General features: G+C 42.0%; 1 protein-coding gene across 2 annotated transcripts in view; it reads right to left on the reverse strand.

The window, feature by feature from the left end:
* pcsk5b (proprotein convertase subtilisin/kexin type 5b) overlaps nucleotides 1–25,729 on the reverse strand; it is a 54,457-nt gene that overhangs the window by 22,126 nt on the left and 6,602 nt on the right. For both annotated transcript variants that reach the window (XM_083978730.1, XM_083978729.1), the window contains exons 3-9: nucleotides 17,535–17,687; nucleotides 15,780–15,923; nucleotides 14,764–14,840; nucleotides 11,596–11,684; nucleotides 10,611–10,783; nucleotides 6,441–6,653; nucleotides 4,977–5,077 (exon numbers count right to left, since the gene is read on the reverse strand). In XM_083978730.1, the coding sequence (XP_083834856.1) occupies nucleotides 4,977–5,077; nucleotides 6,441–6,653; nucleotides 10,611–10,783; nucleotides 11,596–11,684; nucleotides 14,764–14,840; nucleotides 15,780–15,923; nucleotides 17,535–17,687 (950 nt within the window). The remainder of the gene's footprint in view (nucleotides 1–4,976; nucleotides 5,078–6,440; nucleotides 6,654–10,610; nucleotides 10,784–11,595; nucleotides 11,685–14,763; nucleotides 14,841–15,779; nucleotides 15,924–17,534; nucleotides 17,688–25,729) is intronic.

Below are 25,729 nucleotides of genomic sequence, written 5' to 3' on the forward strand. Positions count from 1 at the left end.
AAGGATGAAATGTAAAACTAGGTAAAGGAAATATACAGTAGGTGGAAGATTACTGAGAGAGAAAATGAAAGAGTGCCATAGATGGCGGGCATAGATGCCAGTTCATCTGTCCCTCGTTTCTCAGATCTCACGTGAGATCCATTATGAGATGGCAGCCATGTGTCCCGACTCCTTTGATGTCCAAACGCTACATTAAAAAGGGAAAAACCAGGAAGAAGTGGGTCACCAAGTTTCCTGGGATTCCCTTCCATCTCATATGCTGGCCAGATGCTCCTCTCCCGCCCCTCGTGTCACTCCCTCGCCATCTGAGACCTCCAGAATCCAGTACTCCTCAGTATCAGTCAGCCTAAAACTAATATTTAAGCTTTGCAGCCCAGTATTCATATTTTTATATTTTAATTCAATATACACTGGTATGGTGGAAGAGGAGTGTCAAGCAGCAAAATGACTTTGACCTGAACACACTGTGCCTTTCCCTGTTGAGCTGCCAGTATGACGCAAGGCGCTGAGACATCTTTTACAGATAACAGTCAAAAGCCACCTTCACACATTCACATTATTCTGTGAATGTTCTTCTGACAATTATGTTTTGTTTGTGTTTTTATCTTGTCTGTTGTGTAGACTATTGTTCTATGTGATTTGTTTTATAGCTTGTGTTTTAAAAGTAAAGAATAAGAATAAAAGAAATGTCACATTTTCTTGTTTATGGTTGTAAATGTTGAGAGGTCCTTGTTAACATTAATAATCATTAGATAAAGACATGTAAATATGACATGTTATACCACGTGTGTTAGTCAGTGTGCGACTGGGAGAGACCAAAGTGTGGATGCTGAGCATAGATGTATGCAGCCAGCAGCATTTAGGAGGTTTGGTGTTGTTGGGTGGTGTTTTATTTGTTAACCTAAATACTTAGGAGAGTACTACTTTATACAAGTCAAGACATTATGTGCCAACTCATCTTGTAGACCTTCTCTGCTGGTCATGAGTCAGTCATGGTCAGTGTTTCAATCCTGCAGAGAATCCCTGGAAAATGTAAAAAGGGGGCTGGTAATCACTCGCACTAAGAAGCTGGGGGGGGGGAGTTAACTTTTTACACTGGCTGTCCATCATTCCTTATTGGGTTTTAAAGAAGAGTAATCAAACTGGATTAATGGACTGTTTAGCCAAACATTTTGCACTTATCAGTGTTTTATTCTAGGCAAACTGAAAAGGGAAGTGTTTGATTGGAAGATTTCATCTTTTTATAGTAAGCCCTCCTTGTGCTTAACCCAAAAATATCACATCCCCACGATGCCCACAGAACAGCGGTAGCTAAGAAGAACATTGCTGTTACATATGTTCAAAACTCACTAATGGCCTAATTGAGCCCACATTTCTAAAATCCAGTGGAAAAAAATACTCTAGCTGAAAATAAAAGATCAAGGAGAAAGCTACGAAATATAAGGACAAAATATAAGGATGGCACCACAAAAAAGAGCTATGAAAAGTCAGAATAATTAATCTTTAGATCAATATTAATAGGCTTAGCTTTCACTCAGTAATTATGGTTCCATAAATGTTTTATGGTCATTAATTAAAAGTGACTTTGGCATCGTTATCTAGGCCATGACAGCCTTCCCATAAACAAGCCAATACTAATTAATGGAGTAGCTCACATACTGGGGAAAACCAGCAGCAAATCAGAGTGTCTAATATAGGTTTCTCTGTGTTTTGCTCTCAAGTGTAATTACGGATAAAGCCACACACAGTTCATCTGTAGGGAGACAGCAGAAACAGGGGAGCGAAGGATGAAAATGAAGATGCAAAAGGGAATGTTTCAACAGTCTATATCAATCTGATCTTGGTTTAGTCCAGTGATGGAAAATTATCCACACTATAATCTGTATTTTTCACGCTAAAATCTGCCACCCCAGCATAAATTCTAAAACAGATGAATGGAGGAGAAATGAAGATTTCTTCTCGCCCATCTGTCCCTGCTTTGGTCTCTTGAAACCTCCCAGTAGACGAGGTTCGTATGGTGGGTTATCTTCGCTCATTTCTTGCTTATCCCTCCTAATTTCCTCACTGAAGTCAGCCGTCTCCATGTTCACTCACTTTTCCATTTCTTCACTTCCAAGGACAAAGGGAGAGAGGAAAGAAATAAAAGTTTGTGAAGCCCTAAAATGTTGCTCCTTGCCGTGCTAGACTCCATCTCATAAAGATATAAATCATGGGCTGACTTTAAGCATCTTAAACTTGGCAAATCTACAGAGAACAGACCACGGGGTGCTTTTCTGTAGTAACATGTTCCAAACCAATCTCATATCAAGGGAAGGGACCTCACAAGTTTAGTGAAGTCTAGGGTAATGGCATCTTGACATGTTTATCACAGAAAGTTTGCTCGCTTTCATTCACCAGATAAGAGCAGATACCGTCAGCACTGCACAGTTTGTCTAAATTGTTTCCCCTTCTCTTCCTCTGCGTGTGCATGCATGTCCATGTGAGAAGCTGAATGAACGGAAACAAAAGAAGAAAAGAAAGAAATAAAGAACGTTTTCCTTGGAGGAGGAAAAAAAAAGACCGTCGTGACAGTGGTGGAGGCACAGCAAGCACGACAGAGAGGAAGCCAGCAGAAGAGAAGAAAGCAAGCAGGCAGGCAAGAAGCAGTGTGTGATAATCTTGTTGAGGAAACAGGCTTATGTGCCCAGCACTGCCTGGAAACCGAGAATATTTTCTACTGGGAGGATTTGGATTGGATTATCCAGGTTAAATGAAGTGACCTCAGCTAACTGAGCTGCTCAACATGTGATGATGAGGTAAAGCCCAATTCAGAGTCTCTGCACCTGCTCTGCACTCTTTCTGATTCATTAATTCATCACAAATTAAGCACCTCAACAGGTTTTAAAGAAGAGTGGACATGCATTTGCTGTGACTTACACAAAAGCTACTGCAATGCACAGAAGGCATACAGACAAGAGAGACCAACTGAAAATACTTTCTTTTAGTATCTGTCTCATCCTCCTGTCATATTGGCACTCCACTCCCTTCTGGTTTGACATAAAAGCATCTGGCCAAGAAAAAAGTCTGTGTGTACTTCTGCTTATTGCAGAGATTTTAAAATCAAGTAAAACCTACAGTTCTGCACATATTTGCAGATGCACAAGAGTGTGAATCAGTATACAACAATATGCTAATACTTTGCCCACTATTACAATTATATCGAGCAGTGTGTTTTCAGAAAACCATCTGCTACAGTATGTGTGTAGAATTCATATTCTACATCTACTTCCTACATCGTGGGGAGTCTGCAGTTTTATATAGCTGAGATGGAACATGGTGTACCAAAGTGTGCTTAATATACTTTACACACACACACACACATACCGCAGCATGAACACATGTGATCATTCAAATTTGAAAATGGTCATAAACGGACAGAAGGCTGAACCGCCACAAAGCAGAAGAGCTCAGAGTTCAAATATCTGCCATAAAGCAGAGAAACGCTCTCTCTTGCCCGAGGATCCCAAGACTGCGATATTGTGATATTTGTGCCAGTGCATTCATAATGGATCACAAGGGACTGGCTCACTGTGCCAACTTATTTGACATAACAACACACTGTCACATAGGCAAGACAGTATGTATACACACCACCGCAGCTACACATGGTTGTGACTTCTCAATGGAGAGTTTAATCTTGTTAAATGTCAAGCACAGTTCACACCACTGAAAAAGAGTGATGGAAATCCATAGGCAGGCAGGTACCGTAACTGGACTATCAAAGTAGAACACCCCTGTACTTAATCTTATTGTTTACAGAAAAAAAAAAAAAGGACTCAGCACCGTGCACCTCTACTTTAAAATGTGCCCAACACACTGAAAACTCACTCAGACATTTCCCAGTGCTGGATATCAAAGTCACTGTTATTGTTGTACTGGGGGGCAAGAAAAAAGCGGTGAGCATCATCAGCTGATAACCGCTTTCAATGGGCTTTCTAACTTCATCACCTGATCCCACATATAGCAATGAAAACACAGTCAAACCTGCTTTGTTAGGACCAACAGGAGATCCAAGACGTTTAACACAAGGCATCTCTGCTGCCGGTACTAAGCTGCAGCAGATACAAAGCAATAATTGACTGTATCACTACACAGAGGCAGGTTAATTGTATTTAAGTGTTGAAACACTGAACTGAGAGGAAGCAGGTGTATAATGTATTACATTTACATTACATTATTTACATTGAAGCCCTTTGAGATAAACTGTTTGTAAAAACGGGCTATAGAAATAAAATTGCCTTGCCTTTGTTTGTTCGTCTATTGTTTGTTTGCTTTTATTTTAATGCTCTTTATTTTCACTATGTTTTGTTGTTAGTTGGTTGCTTGTCTTTAAGCCCTTTGAGACAAACTGTTTGTAAAAACGGGCTATACAAATAAAATTGCCTTGCCTTGCCTTCCCTTTAATACTCTTTATTTTCACTATGTAAATGGAAATCTTATGTTCAAAGGGTAGACACAATAAGCTATTGCTTCAGCCTGACCAATCTATGCATTTTGTCAGTCTCTTCTTTTTTTAATCGACCAAATGAAATAATAAACATTAAAAAAAAAAACTAACATTACATTGCGTTAATCATTATGTTCTCCATTCCTTCATCCAGATGATATGCTGGTATGTGCTCTTGCGTGAGTGTTTATGTACTGTATACTCCAGCTACCGTACCCTATAGCTCAGACACACCCTGAAACCTGATGCACCTCTGTACACCATCAACGTGTCTCTGCACGCACCTGGGATGGGATTAACCGATTAAATCAAAGAGCTTTTCCAAGTAGTTAAATGCATCTCCACCACTAACATGACAATGATGCATTTGTGGGAGAAGCTTCACGTGTTCCCCTTATATAGATCAATGGAGCCAGAGGACAAGACAGCATTAAAAGGTGAGCGAGAGGCAAGAAGATGAAGTGTAGCGATGAGGTTAAATGGATCTTACTTCGCCTCCAGGGCCAGAGCAACAATGGCAGCAGCCATAGGAGCCGAGGCCGATGTCCCCGTGTGACTGTCTGTACACCGATGTCTCAGGTCTGTTGTGATCTGCAGACAGAGGAGAAGATGAGAAAGTCAGAATGGGATGAAAGAGGGATGAAGACAAAATAAGAAAGAAATAAGTGAGACGTAAGAGGAAAGAGGAGGGAATGATGCAGGACAGGAGTCAAAGTCAAAGATGAAAAGGGAAAGGTTTCACAAATAAGGAAGCCATAAGTAAATGGATGAAGGAGAAGAGAAGAGCGTTACAGAGGAAGTGGAGGGAGAGGAGGAGCAGAATGTAATGATGATGGCAGGAGAAGAGGGAGAGAGAGAAACAGACAAAGAGAGATTGAAGTCATGGGGATCAGGAAGGATTTAGACACACCTGAAGCTCACATTCCAGCTTTGATACACTGCCTCGTTAGAGATAACAACACACACAGAGACTCACACACTAGTGCAAAAACCACCAGTTTCCCCAAAACTCCTTTTCTCCCGAGGAATCAATGGACAAGGAGAAACAAAGGACGAAGAGTGAGAGGCAGTAAGAGGTAGTAAAGGGTATTTTTAAAGGGCTGTATGTTTGCTTTGATTGTATGGACTTTAGACGGCCAACTAGTCAAACAGCTTGACAGTTCGTCAGCCAACAGAAGCTTAACTAAGTTCCAGTCTGAGCCCTCATCAAAGGACCTTTCCAGGGCTGAAGGGTTTGAGGGACTACCTGAAGACACACAGACACACAGACACAGACACACACACACAGACACACACACACACACACACACACACACACACACACACACACACACACACACTACATACAAAGAATCTGAAATGGTTCAGTAAGAAGGTAGTAGTCCAATAGCATTCGAGTAGACAGGACAGTATGTCCTCCAATATATTAGACTTACTTTCAGATGTGTGACGTTCTGCTGTGTGTACAAAGTCAGACAGGAACCACAAAGAATGCACGTGTGCTTGTGTGTGTGTGTGTCTCTGTCTGTAGCAACGGTACAAGGAATGTAGCAAAATACTGCCAGACAAGCTAGCCGACAGCGGCCAACTGTCACTGTCCATCGCAGTGGGTCGATCCAGGTCACAAAACTGGGCCCACAAGTGCATGCACATTGTGCGCGTGCACACACATACACAGCGCAGTTAATGGCATGTTGTATCATCATGCAGTATTCTTGAATGTAATTGTATATTCTTTATGGAAAGTTCAAGTTCCAATTCAAAACGAGGAAGATGTTTCAGTGTAAATGAACGATGAATTAAAAATCTTGTCCAGAATTCGGTTAGGATCAACTTGGATTTGCAGAGACACTGAGGAACACAAAAAGCCCTCCATTTCTGCCATAAAATTAGGCCAGAATTATGGGATTAGAATACTGACATACCAGAATCCACCACACACACCAGTCCTTACAATCTTTCGGTCGTAGTTCTCTCCGCTGCTGTAGGTGGTGGTCAGCGTGGACGAGCATTCCTCCAGGTACCAGGGCTTCCTCCCGCTCTCCGCTGTGCTGGAGATGGAGATGGTGTAGATGGAGTTGGTGTAGCCGTCACAGGAGCAGTGGTCTCTGCTGCGCCCACCGTTGCCTGAAGCCCACACAAAGATGGAGCCACGGCCTTTCCTCCCCTGACATGACAAGAAGCAGAGAGGATACATTAAGAGCTGGAAGATTTGTTTGAGGTTATAGAGGCAATTAGACAGTGAGTCTGATGGACACTACCATGAGGTTCTGCTTCGAGTGCCCCAAGAATGAAAGATCAATAACAGCAACAAAAAATGTTCCAAAAAAAAAAAAAATCAGTAGGCAGCCAGACAGTGTAAGTCCTGGCAACGGATCTGATACGATTTGATCCAAGTCTAGTAATCATAATGTTTTAACTGGCCAAAATATAGTGGAGGTTTTTCCTTTGAACCGTTGCCCATTGCTGAGTGCCATGCTGAGTTATTGAGGTTTTTTTTTTTTTTTTTTGCCTTGTTGGACTGTGTGAGGTGAATTTCTGCTCCTCCTGACATCACTACAAAAAACGGAGAAGTTCATTTACTATGTGACATCAGGCTTGGTCTATTTCTGCAACCAAATAAATACTTTCTTATTAATTAGTAGTAAGCCAGTTTAAAAAAAAAAAATCCAAAAAGGCTGCATGTGCAGACAATCCAAAATCTATCCAAACTTTTTCCTGGAACACATCCAGTGTATTTTCAGAGTCTTTTTTACAGTATGGAGAATTCAAATGAAGTCACTTTCAACTAGTAAGTTCACAAACTATTTATTCTCACGGGAGATATTACAGCATGGGAGTCATATTTATGCAACTAGAGGCAACTTTACTGATGTTACTCCTCTAGGATTAAAGAGTTACATGGGCAAAATGTATTTTTAACACTGTAACACTTACAATGCTTACATAATAAGCAGCAATCATTGATTCTTGGTGCTTAATTCATTCCACATTTTAATTTTGTTGCATCTTTGGTAGTTGGTATTTTCTGTTTACTACGCTCCCTTTTGTTTCACTATTCTGTATCAGCTCTATAAATATCAGTGGTGGTGTTTTGTGCAGTCTTTTTATGACTTCATTTTTTTTTAACTCTATTGTATCATCAATATTTGAAGAATGAAAGAAAAACATGAAAAAGGACCACACACAGTCAGCTTTAGACTTAACCTAATTGCGCAAATTCATGAAAAGAAGCCACAAGTATGACAAATAAAGACAACAAAGAAATGTTTTAAACAACATATACATGAAGCAAACATATTTGGTGTACTTTTAAGAGCAAATAAGACTTTAAAGAGCTTTAGTAAACTTTTCATGTGCATGTCTTGCATTTCATCGAGGTTTGGCTAGACACTGCACACATATGGATGTTTGTTATAACTTAGTCTCATTACATGTGCAGCCAGGCAGCTGTTTAATATTCAAATCTAGGGTTTCCAGAAGAGGTTACGCAGTACTAAAAGAAAGTTTCACTCCAGATGTATTTGGAAGCTCTCGCTAATGGTGAGGCTGCGGCCAGCTCAGAGTGAGTTTTCATGACTCAACGTGTGAATAAAGACAGTTAATACAGTATTAAGTCTCAATTAACTTTCATTGGAAACATACAAGTCCAAATGCCGTTTGACGTTGTATTTCAAGAATTGGCAAAAGCTGAAAATGATCTAAAACCTGAGCCCTGCAGAGACAGGGGGAGTCACTGTGCTGGTGATGATCGACCGAGTTAGGAAGGCAAAGTTCAGCCAGGAGTCAGCAAAAAATATATCTGACAAGTTGACTGACACACATGCAAGCGCACGCGCATGCACGCGCGCACACACACACAGATATACGGGAATAAAAGATAGTTTGCAGTTCTTCAAAAGGGGGCCTCTGTCAGGCAGCGATAAGCAAGTGGAGCCCCTCTGAGTGAGAGAAGGATCAGAGAGGAGCAAACGTTGACAGATGAGAGTGATGGAGAGTGCTTTGAAGAGCAGTTAGCAAAAGAAAGGACATAAAGAAAAAGGAGGACAGAGTGAGTGGAGTCACAAAGGAGAGAGTGGGATTAATGAATTTATCAACTGTCAGAGAATTAATCTATATCAAAGTGATTGATTCAGTGTTGGTCATTCATCTGGCAAAATGCCAAACATTCACTGATCTTCTCCACTTAAATGTGAATATTTTCTCTATTATACTTTAAAAAGTAAAGTGAATCTCACCAGAACACAAACATTAGAGAAGAATTACATCTAAAATAGAGTTTAAAGAAATATTATGATGGATGTGACTGTTATTGACAACCTGTAAATGTACATAAGAAATTTAAAGCAGAAGTAAGCGATCCGGTCGTTTTGGCTAACTTCTTGTCAGCCGATGGAGTTAGCAGTCCCCGCCCTCGTCCCTACGTCACCACATTCACGCGCATCCCTTGGCTGCACACACAGAGAGGACCGCCCCTTTATGCCGTTCTCTCTCCTCATTGGATAAAGGTTGTAGGATACAAGGAAAGTTTTCTCCTCGGCTTACAGCAGAGCAGAGTGACTGACAGACCCGTGTTTCAGACCAAACACTCTATGTAAGTCAGTACGTTTACATGCAGAGCTTAATCGAGCTATGCTCAAAATTCGATTTTGGCGTCAAGTCGGACTTCTGTCCTTGTCTCAATATACATGCAACTGAGAAAATTGAATAACTGACGGGGTCCGCCCCCTCATGCGCCGTCACCTGTTGTTTCAGCGGGTTAATACGCCCCGCAGTCCTGTTGACTTTTCTGTCACCTCGTAAAAAACTGAATATAAACAACTTAGTAAGCTAATAAATTCTCAACTGCAGTTCCCGACCAGACGCGCCAGTCTGGGCCGGATTCACGCTGAGAATAGCATACGGGCTTCCTCTCTCTCTCTCTACATGCACTTCAGTTGTCCAGTTATAGACGGATAAAGGCAATAATTCGTTTTTTTCAAGTGTCATGTAAACGTACTGATTGATTGCTGTCGGAAGATATAACTATTTAAGACTTATATTAACACAAACATTCCGCTTACTTCTGCTTTAAAGACACATCATTTATCTCCTTTCATATATTGCGAAACACAAGGGAAACATGGGAAACATGAGAAACGCATAAGAAAAATCCTGTCTGACTATTTCACACACACGGCAACACAAGCCAGAGTGCAACCTTCGCCACAGCTGTCAGTGGTGTCTCTAACACCTCAGCTCTTTGTGATAAACTGTCTCTTCAGAGTGTCACATAGGTACATGTTACACTCACAAGCATGCCATCCCCACTCAGCTTCACAAACACTCACACACACACAGAGGAGCGTGAGGAGGATATGCAAGCACATACACATGACCAGCTCGTACCAGCTGGACAGATATCCCCCTCACCTCTGTCATCTTAAAAGGCCAGCCCTGTCAGGAGCAGTGGGGACTCTCTTCTACTCACACTACCAACCTGTCAGTCCCTTCTTTTCTCTCTTCTCCCTGTTCTCTTTTTTGTAGCAGGCCATACCACCACCACCACTGACTCCCTCAGAAGCCCTCGCTCTCCCCTCCTTCAAGGTCTACATCTGCTTAACCAAATGGCAGGAAACCAGTTGTAGCAAACTTTGTGAATAACTTTGTGAATGTTTAGATGAGTGTGTGTGCATGTGTGCGTGTGTGTGTGTGTGTGTGTGTGTTTGTGTGTGTGTGTTGTGACCAGTAAATGACTTCACCCCTGTTAACCTCTGTTATAGCTTTTCCACTCCACTCGGCCAACAACACAGCGCCAGCTTGTCATTATGCAAAATAAGCTATGAATATGTAAATAAATATATGCTAATAGACCGGGTGTGTGTGTGTGTCGGGGGGGGGGGGGTATCTGTAATGTCTGGAGGACTTTCACAGGTAACGACGGACACAGAGGGGTTTAGGTTATGAGTATATAAGCATGAAACACACACATCTGCTTTGCCTGTGTGTTTGTGTGTGTTTATACCTTGTCCAACCATATGAATACCAATGTCAAAGTCCTGGCTGAACAGTAAAGCACTTTTTGTTTGTGCATGTATCTGTATGTAAATGCGTGTGTGTAGTTGCAACGTGTGCATGTGCTCACCATGCGGATGCCATTCTCGAAAGCCTGCCTGGCCAGAGACGCTGGTCCATCCACCGTCTTTCCATCATCATCAGGTCCCCAACTGGCACTGTAGATGTCGATGTGCTGCGGCTGGAGGCTCAGGGACTTCGCCTCCACCATGTCTGTTACATCACCATCCAGCATTCGCACACCTAGTCAACAACACAGAGGTAATACATGCGTTAAAAAAAACAAGTTGACTTAGTGCATGTCTAAAAGTTTGTAAAAGTTTCATCAGCAGCTACAGCTTGAAAGCTGCTTGATTTCTTGTCGCAATTACCACAATTAAAAACAAAAAACAAAAAAACGGATTAAATCATTAATCAGGTGATTGATTGGGAACTATTTAAGGAAGTATTTAGGATTTAGGGTTCACAAAAAATGTGTTATTTCTTTTTAATATACAGTCTATAACACAGTCTGGATTGTCTACTCTCAAGTAAGGATGAGATCTGTATAAGTAAAGCTACTATCACATGTGACGATGTTAAACACAACATTGTTGTGATCAACCAATGAACAGAGTTTGTTTGAGTTAGGGTTGAAATAAGCGTTAACACCAGGTACCATGGTAGTTCTCAGCATCCTTTAAGACGTCAGGCATTAGTGATTGTCAAGCCTGATACACTGATGTGCACGTACTTATAACACAAGGCATAATGTAGCTCTGCTGAGTAAACTGAAACATGTCAAGGACTGTTGATAGATTGCCATATTTGGGGCAACAGTATGGCTTTTGGCTGTGATCGCGTTTTTGTATTCCTCATAGCTCTCCATTAAAACAACCTGCTCCTCTTGGCTGAAATACGTGACCTGCGATTGGTCCATTTCAGAAATAGAAGCATGTGACGCCAAACGCTGCCTTTGATGTGAAGGCGCACAGGCTTAACAAATCAAGTTGAGAACCACGGTCGTGACACCAGTTAACTCAACAGCCTACTGACCATTATAGCCAGTCACTCACCTCCTATTCTAGCATTGTAGGCAATTCCCACAATGCAGTGGGAGTTGTTTGCGGCTGCAGCAACTTCGCCCGCACACCGTGTCCCATGCCTGAGGAAAAGAAATGGGAATCAACAGCTTATTACACAGATCCAAACACAAACACACACACACACACACACACACAACCTGGGTGAGAGCATGTCATGGACAAGGTTAACACAGGCAAATGTACACACAGGCAGCAGAGCACACAAGCTCCCAGATAACTTGAAGTGGAAAACAAGGACACGTAAACACACATCTTTACAGATGTCTACATTCCTGTTAAAATAATCCTAAGCAAAACAGTTTCAAGGCTTCGAGTGTCACAAATGTCGCAAGCACAAACACTTTCTACAGTTTTAGGGGGGGTTTCCTGTCTGGATAGGTGCACTGTGCTCCCCAGGGACACACAAATGTTAACACACAAAAACAATGATGGATGAAACGGTGCCCAGGATCAATGATACGTACATGAGACTACTCGCACTACACACACACACACACACACACACACACACACACACACACACACACACACACACAAAACACACACACAACAGGGTAACATTCCACCAGTAACTGCGGTGGTGACAATCGGCCCGGGTCAGTGACCAGCGTAAACAAACATAAGTATGTTTGCGCCCTCTTCCTCCTCCTCCTCCTCAAAAACACCACTTTCAAACACACTCAGACGCACGCGCACCTCCTGCAGAGAACATCTGCATCCCAACACCCCCCGGAAACAGCTCTGACCGCTGCCATGGTAACCCAGCATCTAGCTATCTAAACCCCCGGGGGAAGACACGGGGAAGTTTTTAAGTCCAGGGAAGCACTCAGACAGTGAAAAATCAATTTCACAGTAACCTGATGATTTCTGGTCAACATTTATTTAACAGCACGATCAAAGGTTTGAAAAAGCTGTGGAGGCTTCACTTAGCTGGGGTCTACATGGAAGCCCCCGTGCTTGGCAACATCAATCAAAAACCACCATCCCTCTCATCCATTTCCACTAAATTCACATCTAATTTAAATACTGGATATATAGACACATTATGTCTCAATGTGGAAACCTTCCTTTCATCCTTTATGGAGTCAGTGACCTCACAGGTTTACAGAAAGGCTAACATGAATGAAACTGTGTAAAGTTATGGCTGCAAAACCATGATAGGCCCCTTTATCACAGTTAATGAGCCAAACTGCTGTCTCCCTCCTTTAAAATGCTTCAACGGCCTTCACTCAGTTCAGTTCACTCCACTAATCCATAAAATTGTCTGTCCGGCCGTCTTTCCGCTCTTTGTGTTTGTCTGTATTTTCCATTTTCTATACATCTGTATCGCAGCCATCAAGGATCCCTTTGTGTTTCAGCCAGAGCCATATAACGTTTGTGCAATAGATGATAATGTAGCCAGTGGGAATAATACGTTCTCACACACCATAATTGATCGAATGCAAACACAGACTTTTCAACTTGCTGAAACTAAAGGTCACTTAAACTCACATACAAGTCTCTATGGTATACCTACATCCGATTTGTCTTATGGTACTGCTTATTTTATCCCTGCTTCAACTGGCTGTCAAATAGGCGTTAATTCTTTGTGAAAGTTTTCATAGATTTATGTTTATTTGTACTTATTTTGGATCTTGTTTGTATTGTTGTCACTGCTGGTCTGCAGAGCCACAAAACCAAGTTTTATCGTGCAAATGCATTGAGAAATTAAATCTTCTCTTAAAATGTGGTTTTCAGTGTGTGTCTAGAAGTTCGACTTTTGAAAGAATCTGTATTTCCTCCACAAGTTTTAATATGATAGTTTTAAGTGCCTACATCTATATGGAGATAGATAACAATAATGTCTGTTTTGTTTGAGTCACTTCATGTAAGTGGTAGTAAAGGGAAGGTTATAGAGAACATTGATTTAAGGTTCAACACACACACACACACACACACACACACACACACACAGGTAGAGAAACACGCACCGTCTCACTTTTGACTTTCATTTAGCAATTGGACATCTGACTCAAACACTGCTTTTTTCAATTTCATCTGTCATGTTGTCCCTTTAACTTCACTGGAAAGGCAGTAGATGCTGATTCATCCAAATGTGTCATCATTACAGGGAACTGTATGGGAGGTCGGTGCAGTGATGACATGATTGCTTTATTTCCCTCCTCAAATTCAAAGAGTAGCTGTTCGAGCCAGTTGTATACACGGACAACAGTAGATTTAAATCCACAAGCAAGCACTATGTCATTCTTGTTGCTATACAACACAAAGTTTGACAACAATCTGCCCTCTGCCAGGATGTAGCTCCAGTCAGCATTATTCCATAGAAATCTCACTCTCACCTTTCGGGCATGATGACCAGTTTTAACTTGTCCCCCCACCTCACGCAAACCTTTTACATTGATTCAGCTCTGCTGAGACACATATACCCCCATGTTGTCATTAAAATGGTATGAGCTCCAGTTTATGAATGTCACAGGAGAATTTGGTGTTAAACGTAGTAAATATAAAAGCAAATCACAGTTCTGTTCTGTTCAGCATTACAAGCCACCCAGCTCATTAAGCTGCATCTGTAAGCCTCGTGTCTCTTTAAGACAATGCATGACCAGCAGGGACTGAGCCGCTGCCAAGGCACTCGGGCTGCTGCAGCCAAACACACACCAAAATCACTCACTAAGCCAAACTGGCACAAGACTCTGCTTGGACTCGCTTGTCTACTTTTTTTCCCCTCTTACACACGCGTACACACACACACACACACACACACACACACACACACACACACACACACACACACACACACACACACACACACACACACACACACACACACACACACACACACACACACACACACACACACACACACACACACACACACACACACACACACACACACACACACACACACACACACCAATTCCTTCACACAGAAAACCCACAACCCACCCACAAATGTCACAATTAAATGCACTGATGTAACTCATGGCACCCACAACAAGGTCAGAACTGAGCAAATACAAACATGTTGAGGCCCAGTGCTTCTGCTAGAAATCAATCAATCAGAAAAACACCTAAACACTAACATTTATAAGTTTTAACCTGATCCCCAATGTAAACCATAAAATAAAAAAAACGTACTTGTTTTCGTTGGTTGCATCATAGCGAGGCATGGGATCCATGTCATTGCCGTTAACATCAAAGCTTGCTTGAGGGTCCTGGAAGAGACAAGGAGGTCAAAACAAGTACATCAAACACCAAAATGATCAGGGGAAGCATCAGGTAAACAAGAAAATTCATTATAAAAAAGCAGGTCCAACACCAACCGTGTGTGTGTGCGTGTGTGTGTGTGTGTGTGTGTGTGTGTGTGTGTGTGTAATAGACTTGTACGACGCCAAGAAGCTTCTCTAACCCAATCAAACTGGTCACATTAGCATCACTCACAACAGTTTTGTAAATCGAATGCAATCAGAGCTAACTCAATCTGCCACACTGCTCACCCTTCGGCATAAACAAATCCAGGCATTAAGAGTAGCTAATAACAGCAGCGCAGGCACTGCCAAACAGGGTGTGAATCGTTTTATCTGCACAGTTGATTGATAGCCTTACCTGCTGCCTCAGGCCAAGAACTTACTCTAACTATCTAGCCTTGGTCGGAGGTAGACGTACCTCGGCATGCAAATAAAGTATGTAGCTAGCCACAGAAAAATAAACATGTGCTCACAACATACCTGCACACCCACACACTTAAGGAAGCTTCCCCTCAAAGTGTAAAAGAGTGACACAGGATTAGCTGATCAACTATGAATTTATACCTTACAGAGTACCTTCTCTCAATGTTTATATTATGTGTAATCACAATACTGTTATCTTGTCATGCATGTGACAGGCGCACACAGATATGTACAAGTTATTTATATTACATTACTTATAGTCTAGCTATATTTTGAGGGATTTTGGGTAGTTGGTCAAACAAGTGATTATTAATGAGACCACCGTGTCTGTGGCCAATTTCTCCATCTCACCATGAATTGAATGAATCAAATGACAAGTATATTAATCAGCAATGATGACAATAACACAAACACACACACACACTCACACTCACGGACACAGCTATTCATAGCCGCCCTACACGCGCATACATACACACTCACGTAGTTCTGCGAGAGGTCTGGGTGGTTCCTCTCGATTCCGTCATCTAGTATGGTCACCACGACGTCTTTCCCCGTGTAGCCTCTCTTCCACGCCCCCATGATGTTCATGTCCGACTGGCAGTTATGGACGTCATCGTTACAGTGCTGCAGAGACGGAGGGAGAAGGTGACAAAGGAGACGGAAAAAAACTGGGAGGCAAATCCACCAGGGTCACGTAGATGTACTTAAGGGTTTATGAGTGGTACCCACATGATGACATTTTTCCACTTAACTTTGAGCAAGAAAAAACATCACCGCTTCTCATACAGAGGCCCAATCTCCCGTAAACAAGTTCAAACAAGTTTAAGTCAAGACTATTTGAAGAGGTCTACATACAATTCAGATGGTTTTGATCACTATAACATTGTTATCACTGAAAGAAATTACTTTGACCTGAAGACATTATGTCCTATTTCACTATTCAAATAAAGAGTCCGTGCTCATGCAAAATGATAAATTGTTAAATGCGTCAAAATAAGCAAAGGCGAAAATAAGATCAGAACAGTGGGAAGAAAGGTTTTAACACCCATTCCTGTCCTGACTCAGCAAGTTTCTCTTCTCAGGTCCATGAGCACTTCATTGTAAACGTTACCCTAAACCACAGAACAATGATGTTCTTGTTGCCCCGTGTCTGTTGTGTTATCACATGCCTGATTAGGTTTAATAACGGTATTCCAGCATCATTTATGGTTGTGTTCAAGGACAGTGCGTGTGCCATAACCCGTTATTTGCTTGAATGGCAATGTGACATTTGGGGACATAACATCCTAAAGTTAATCAATTCACTCACTGTATTTCTTATCAGAGTTTTTTACTATGGACACCGACTTCTCATAAAGCAATTAAATGTGAGTAATACAATTTGTAGCTACAGCAATGTGATTTCAGTATTAAAATCACTGATAGTAGATCATGTTACTTTATTTTAAAATAAGGGCAAGTCTGTGCTTCTGTCTCCATATTGATTTTAAATTCAGCCACAGGCTATCTCAGGTAGCTTTACTAGAAATGAGCCTGAGAAGCATTTTCTTTTTAAACCTGGGAGCATGTGCAGAAGTTACCAAGTTCAAAGAGTTCTGTCCTGGGGGAAAAAAAGTTAAAAACCTCTGGTCAAAGTATTAAGATTTATCTGTAGTAAGTTAACAATTGACAGAGGTGAGGACTCTCAGCCACACACACACTCACACTCTAGCACACACTCACACACACACACAAATACAGAACTAAAGGAGCAATGATCTCAGGGTGTTTGCAAACACTGGTGATAAGCCCTCAAATCTCTGCAGGGTGAATATGAAAGCTGTGTGTGTGCGTGTGTGTGTGTGCGTGTGTCAATCTCCGGGAAACTATTTCAAAATACAGGAATACACAACTATTTTTATCTATGTGGACAATTGTGAGACCAATACAAACAGAATATCTCACCTTGACCCTAAATTGTCTCTTCTCAAGAGGGGAGGGTGGGGAAATGTTTAGGCTTTTTTGCTCCTTTGTTTATTAAAACACACATAAATCCCTCAGTTGCACTAAACCTGCAGTAATCAGGACCACGGCCTCACCTGACCTTTAACCCACAAACTGGATAAATGTGCAAATAACAGCACACAACCCTCTGGACTCAGCATCGACTCCTTTACACTGTAACAAGCTACATTTTCCTTGAAAGTTTTGTCACTGGAAACACGAACAGGAAGAGGGAGTTTGTGTACTACTCACAATGTACCACATACTGCTCCACTTGGCGTCATTATAGAATATGTTGTTCTGGGCCAGGCTGCTGTGGGCGGGGCTTGACAGAGAAAGGGGTGGGGATGGCTTATAATCCCTCTTGATCCTCCTCTTCACCACCTGCTGCTGTATCCACTCCACCTGAAACACACACACATAGACAGGGGATGGCAGAATCTGAGGAGGGATCAAATAAGTGGTTGAATTAAATTGCAAAAATATTTTTCGGAAAAACATATTACGCTGGAAACAGCAACTGTAGCATCTTCAATAAAAAAAAAGCAAAGATACGGAGATTACATTTCTTCTTTGCCTTATGTGATGTCAACACATCAGTTTGTTTTTCATGTTGTTTTTACTCTGTATGTTTTTACTCTTTGTAATAGTATGTGCTGGACCCCAGGAAGAAAAGCCATTGCTCATATAATGAAGTAATGGCTAATGGGGATCCTAATAAGTAAACAAACAATAAACACAAACTCAAAGGCACACACTATCTTCAGGCAACAGATATGGCTAGTGTACTGTTATGCTTAATCAACCAAGACACGTAGAACATTACAAAGCAGCATAAAAGAGTTGCATTTTGTTATAGGTGAGCCTAGATTATATATTTGCAGTAATAATCTGTGCAAGGTGACCACCGTGCACCTTATGAATCATCTGTTACTAACGGTAACAGTGCTTTATATCAGGTGTTGTCCGTTTAGCCTTCTAGACATGACACATTGTGTTGGACTTCAAGAGCTTTGCTGTAGACTGAGTTCTTTTTCCTCTCTCCATCAGTTCACTTCTCCTTGTCTGTGAAATGGACATTATTTTACGCACGCACACACTCACATATGCACCAAAGACATAAATGTCTCTCAGGTAACATCAATCTCTCAAATGTTATGGGCTTGCTTCAAGGCACAAGGCATTCCTTGGCAGGAATCTCGCTCCACTTTCAGACGGAATTTTCCGATTTCAAAATCAGCATTGTTGGATCTGAACAAGATGGCTGGACCCACATGCTTGGCCCTGGTCAACTCTTTTTAAAACCCTGAAATCTTGTGTTTAGTCTAGCTGAAGTCCTGCAGACCTCATCTGTCTGAAGAGACTCCATGAGAAGTTTACATGTACCAGCAATGACTGCAACTCAAAGAAATATATTAGTGGGCACAATACAGTAAAGTTTGCACACTGTTGTGTGACACTTTACAAAGACTACAACAGGATTTTATCTGTATACTTTGTGAATAGCAAAAGATGAAATGTTGTGGAGCTTTTGCTTATTCGTAGAAGATTTTCAAAGTGTTTGCTGATCACTGCACAATCTACTGTGAAAATAAGGTGTCTAGCTGTACACAGGATGTACAGACAAAGAAACTCCACTCATAAAAGATTATCAATAAAATAAAGTGTTTTGTTTTGTTGCTCAGTTTGTCAGAAATCTGAGGCTTTAGCGAACAATGTCCAACTGCAAAGTCCAAGTATGTTTTCACATCAATACCGCTTCAGCAGACAGAGGAAAGGAGAGGAGAGAAAAAAAGAATAGAATAGAAAAGCTGACATAATGACTCCAGAGTGATTATCTGGTCTCATGCACTGAAACAATCTGCCTCGCTCTCCAGAGAGTTGGAGAGCGAGGCAACGAGACAAGATAAGACGAGAGAAGGAGAGGCGATAAAGAGCTGAAGAGAACGAGTCCCAGGGGAGTCGATAAAAAAAAAAGACAGAGCTGGAAGAGGAGGGAAGTGAAAACAAATAGCAAGAGAGGCTGAAAGACAGCAAGTGAAGGGAGGATAATTGATTTTTATAAATAACACTGATTTAATATCTCAAGTATGTAGCTCCATATAGATCATGAAGAAGGGAGAGACGAAATTCTGTAGCTGACGTGATTTAATAACTCAAGTGTGTAGACCTCCCGTTTAAAAGGGAGCGAGATATGGCAGCAAAGAACTGACAAACGGCAAACCGGGGCAGAGTGAACGAGATAAAGAGGAGAAAAAAACAGCGAGATGTTCTGTTTTAGTCCTGATGCTCCTCCGTCTGCCGAGGTCTCAGCTCATTTCACTCCAAGTTTTGTCAGGACCATCAGCTTCAAAGCAACCCTTTACACACACCATTAGCCCCAAAACACCACTGTCATCAGGAATGGTGCGTGAAAGTGTCTGCACAAAACCACTGGTGTATTATCACAATTTGCATACATTAGCACGGCGACAACCGCAATCTTTGATCAGCAGAGTCACTCTTAACCACTCCGGTCCGTAACTTGGTAATTCCAGAGAGATCTGACAATAAACGCATCGGTGCCTCTCATGTCGCAACCAATCCTCTCTAGCCGCCCTTAATTCTTCTGCAGACTGACGAGAGAGGGCACAGACTTTACACATGAAATTAGTGTGGAGGTCAAATGGGATGTCTCTGTCAGGGTCCAAATGAACAAGGACGTCAACCAAAGAACCTTAAGTTTCATGCGTGCACTTATGTGCTCACCCTCCTTAAGTGTCTTTGAATGAATTGAGACATTGAATTCCTATCACCTCGACTTGGTGCTGCTCTGTAGCAGATTAAGACATCTAACCTTCCCGGGGAGGTGGCAGCTGAGGAGACAGAAGTACAAAGTATTGCGTCTTTGTATGTTGGTGTTTAGTGACTTGATGTGAATCATATTTTTAGCTGTTTAAAGTCTTAAAGTCTTCATCAGCAGCTACATAGATGCAGTAGGTGTGCAGCAGTCGATGCTGTACGCATGATCAGTGTCATCATTTTCACACCTACTCGTCCTCGCAACTGCACATTTTCTTTTTAAGAAGCATGACACGAGACACATTATTTTATTTCCGAACCAAATTATTTGAATTATTCCAGAGAACTGTGACCGACAGTGTCGACACAAGTATGAAGGCACAGAAAAATGAAAAATAAGTCCAGAGGTTTCAGAGGGAATGTGAGGATTGTTGAAAAAGCCTTTGCTGGAGTTAATATACATAAACAACTCTGACTTCACTCTCTGGAGGGCTGATAATTTACCGATATTGATTTTTCTGGCTACGAAGAGTATTTCCAACTTAGTCCATGATTATACAGGGAACTCTGTCTCACTATAATATACTTAAAGTATTTGCTCACTAAGGAAGGGTGTATCATCCAGAACCACACAAAGGTTACAGTGCATTTCATTGTTCAGTGTTCTGTGTAATGGGTTTCATCTCTGCCACTATTAAGACTAAAAGAGCCATTTCTTTTTACCTTTGAAGTGGTTCTGTATCTTTTATCTTCGCGCTGCTACTGCATACACAGGTGGGTTTGCGTTTCTTTACTTGGATTTACATTCTTTTTTAAACACGTTTGTCCTCTATTTGTAGGACGACCCGAAGGAGACAAATGGTTTTGAAGTGTTTTGTAGAGCCTATCAAGAGCAATGCCATCCTTTGTTGTCCTTGCTAAAAATCACTCACTGATAACGGCCTGCAGTCATCCGCATCCATTGTCTCACGTTTGCCAATCCCTACCAAACAAAGACGACATTGCCCTCTATTATTGCCCCTAAAACTTGCTCATGTATCACTGCAGTCGTTTCAGTGCCAATACGCTGGCAGGCTCTCGTCTCGGGCATGATGATTGGATCTGCTCTCTTCTTTAACTCCAGCTTTGTGGGGCAGAGGAATGATCTGCTAGCACCTGCACCTTTCTGTCACTTTCCCTTTTCTTTCTTCTCATACCTCAACTCCCTCTCCTTTGCCCTTCTTTTACGTTACTCCTCTCGCTCCCTCGTCTGCCCCCTCTCCTTCGCAGATGCCCATTTCTCTGAGATTGCCTGTCTTTCTCTCTCATTCCCACTCCAACCCCCTTCCTCCTCCTCCTCCTCCTCCTCCTCCTCCTCCCCTCCCTCTCTCTCTCCCTCTCTCTCTCACTCAGTCTGTCTCATTTGCTCTCTGTGTAAGGGTTTGCAGGTGGCTCTTGCTGGCTGGGTCAGTAACCAGGGAAAACTAGGGAAGAGTTCACTTCAATAGAACAAATGGGAACAAATTGATCCACTTTCACTGCTGCTTTTGAGACGCCGTTTGAGTTGCAGGCAAACGAACTGAGAGTTTTTGTTTTTTTTTAAAGGTCAAAGGCTAGTGTAGCAGAACACCCATAACGACCTTTGGACTGACACAAGAAGCCAGTTCCTCTGCTCTCTTTAGTGCAATTCAGCCCAAACACAGCTCACAGTCACGCATCTTTTCACAGACGGTTTGAGCCCCGGGGTGCTGTGCTGGCCAGCTGTAGGTGCTCATCTCAGGGCGTCAACTCTTAATGGTTCATCTGTTAAACAAATTTAAGGCAAAAAACAGAATCCAGAGTCTATGGTGAAATATCACTAAAAAGCATCCTGGTTTTATGGAAATTTGTACTCGAGACAATATGGAGTCTCATAATACCTGTGCGTATCCATATTACCCCCAAGGTCCTGACAGGTGGATAAGCTCCATCTGTGTCGGCTCCTTGATGCTTTGAGTGTCCTTGTTTTCCACACATGCTCATGGACACATGGAGCTTCAAAGGCAGTTGGGCGATAAGAAAATTGTACGAGCTATAATAGCGGACAAATACTGAGCAGACTTTGAATGTTTTAACAGTTTAATAATTAGATTTGAGCTAACTCGAGTAGTTTTACTATGTGGTAAAATATTTTCCTTATGTGGCAAGCCTGCAACTCATAAAATATCACATCAGAGTATCCCAGAGAGGATTCAGCTGCAGACCACACCTGGCTCTCAGTTTTCCTGCACATGTGTGGATAAATGGCTTCAAGTAAACAAGAGTCTCGCTAAGCGAAACCGACTGGAAACACCATGCTCCCACAACAGAACGTCACAGACAGACAGCCGCCGAGGAGTTCAGCAGTTGTTTCTCTCTACTAATCTCTGCACGGGCTTCAAAAGGGCATTATAAAAGGGAGAAATAACCACTGTACTCCTAATTGTTGTTTACAGTAAACTTGAACTGGCTGGAAATAGATTTCAAACAAAGCAGACCGACTATGCTTGAACTCTTGTCGCACAAAAAAACTAATAACAGTGCAGCACTACAAAAAAGAAATGTCTGCGGCTGTTCAAACTCTCTTGGTACTCCCAGTATGAATGAGTCACGATCGTACGTCAGCAGAGCTGTGCAAGGTGCAAGCTGAGCACGAGTTCAGATACATCAACCAAGTTTCTATATGCCACAGGTTATTTCTTTTTTTTGTCCGTCTCCAATTGATTTACAGGGATGTGACTTCAAAAGTACATTGAAGAAGCAACTGTTACAGAAATTCAATACCTAAACAAACAGTATAAACATTTTTTCCTGTGATTTCTTGTTTAAAATTGGGTTTATCAATAATAAACCCAATAAGTGGATAAACATTTTGTCCTTCCATCAATAATAAAGTTAGAGACGTGCAGTGATCAATGGGAAGAGACACATGCTCCGTCACCAGCCTGGAGAAATTGCTCAGGTCTTTGACCTAAGTGGCGAGTGACACTGCGCTTAGGCGGATGCCATAAAGCAGTAATCTGTGCTGTGCTGCATCACCATGGTAACTTGCGTGCCAATGAGTACTGTGGATGGCAGGGTGCGCCTTTCATGGCACCGCTACACCCATCTGACTCACTCACACACAAACACACACGGCTGTCATTATTACAAAACCTGATTGCAAAACATCATTAGCAGTATGCCAGACTATGAAGGTGCCAAGCTCGCCATAATGTTGATCCCGAACCCACAGACAGGACTGCAGATTACACTGAAAGGATAGCGACGAAAGGGAAAACACTGACAGCTCCATTCCTCTCCACTCTGCTTTTCTTTTAGTTGGTTTCTCTAATCCATCTTTTCCCTCTTCCTTTCTCTCTCCAGCTCTTCGCTCTCTTCTGTTGTAATAGCCCCTTTTCCCCCCTTTCTCTCATTTAACCTCTCTCCTCTGATCTAGTCTTCTAAAATCTCAGACTCTCGGCCAGCTGGCATCAGGACACAAACCTTCCACCACCGTGGCACAGTGTCAGCCCCGAGAGAGAGCGAGAGAACCAAAGACAGAGTACAGACGAGCACGGTGAATGCAACAGTGAGGGGAGGAAGTGGGAGAGCGAGTCCAAGGAAGAGAAAAGAAAAGGGATGACAGGTAAGAACAGCAGACGAAACAAAAAAAAAAAACTGCTGACTGGACTGAAAAAAGTAGAGAAAGGGAAGAGAATTTAAAACTAACAATGAACTAGAGGACAACAAGATAAGTGCAAAACAGAAGGTGACAGGCACCGTCTTATCTCTTCTTCTTGTCTCCACACTTTCTGTTCTTCCCATTTCACTCCTTTATATAATCACACCGATACATCATTATCATTCCTCAGCAGTCAGCATGCATTCATGTGCATGCACAGATACAAACAGACTTACATGCGCTTGAATCCACTGTTCAAAACTCACACACAAAGCCACTGCTGCTGGATCAAACCCCAAAATCTCCAAAAACTGACATAAATGGGCTATTTTAAGTTCAGCTGTAATGGATGTGTGGAGTTTTGTCTTGTTTTCTCCAAAATCCAGTCCCACTCTGTTGGACAAAATGGCCCACTCCATCAAACAGCCAGACAACAACAAGTAAACTTTGTGTCAGATACAAATGACAAAAACTTTACCAAGAGTACAAGATTTCCTCGCGCCAGGCATGAGACATTTCCTCAAACTGTCTTGCCTTGCCATACACACACATAATGAGAGGATTCTTGTGAAAATCGCTACACTATGAGCTTGAAAGCAATTTGTCCTTTGTATTTTGTATTTTGATGAAGTTCCGAGTGGTGTGAGGTTTAGGCTTCATTAATAATGCAGCCAGCGTTTCATGACCTGGTGCTGTGGTGAGACAAGCACTGGCAGACACGAGTGAGGGTTTACCTTGGGTCACACTGAAGTTGGGAGCGCTGGTTCACTAAAAATAAATCGGTTGACAAAAAGATGCTTCACAAGCTTTTATTAATCTTGGTGAAATAGACATTACTGGAAATTATAATAAAATTATTTTTTTTTCATATATTCCTCAAGGTCATAGTAGGCAATATGGCTTTTTTTTCTTTTGGTGCAATACAATTTCTTTCTCTTCGTGGCACAACAAAGTCTGAAACACATTCTGGTACCTCTGTTTTGGATCAAGTTAATCTGCCACATATTAGATTCATTTAAGGGAATAAACATCTCTAGTGACAGACACAGACTCTCTGTAAACTTGTGTTTGAGGAACATGGCTCCTCTCTGAGCTACATAGCTACAATGGAAAATATAGATTTTCCATGATTTTTCATTTGACTGCTTTTCTAAGACACGACCATGCCCATCACAAGGAGTTGTCTACCGAGCACTTTTCTCACGGGGGGAAAAGGCAGTCTCTCAAACTCTGGCTCTGGCTGGGCCACTCAAGGACATTTGCAAGATTGTCACTAAGCCACCTCCATTGTCTTCTTAACTGTGTTCTGTCCACACGGACACAAACGATCTTTTTCTTGTTCGTTTTGAAAAAGTTCATTTCAAGAAATATCTGCGTACACACGGATTCACTCAAATTTACTCAAAACACTGTTGTACATTATGCCCAGCCTGTGTGGCGCTGTAACGCTGCCACGCATGAACACCAAAAGCAGAGGAAAAGACGGAAAGCTTCCCTGCTCTGTTCAAACTCTAAACATTACAAGTCGACTAAATGTTGACTGGGAGTTGTGTCAGTGCAAATATGACGATCGATGACAAAAGATCCATTTTGGGCGTCTACACGAAAATGTTGGAGTGGCATTTTCAGATTTTCCCACTCTGGGACGTGTTTAGAAAAAATACTCCCCCCCCCCCCCCCCACAAAAAACCGCTGTTTCTTTCGGGCTCTTAAGGTCACTGTCTTGTTGGTGGTTGAACCTTTGGCCATTCTTAGGCCGTAAGCGCACTGGATTAGATTCTGGTTTCGAAGAAGATCTCTGTACTTTGGTCATGGTTGAGGTGGAAGCTGAATGAAGCAGTTTCCAAGTTGTTGTCGCTGAGAAACGCAGAGAAACACCCAGTTGGGTTCTTATTCATCAGTGTTACCAAGACCAATTATCCCCACATGCTCAGTTCTGTCAGCCCTAGAAAGAGTTGTGGTTGTTACAGACTGAGAAATATTTGCTGTCTATCTATCCATAAAA

Source organism: Trachurus trachurus (assembly GCF_905171665.1).
Source record: "Trachurus trachurus genome assembly, chromosome: 9".
NCBI classification, from domain to species: domain Eukaryota; kingdom Metazoa; phylum Chordata; class Actinopteri; order Carangiformes; family Carangidae; genus Trachurus; species Trachurus trachurus.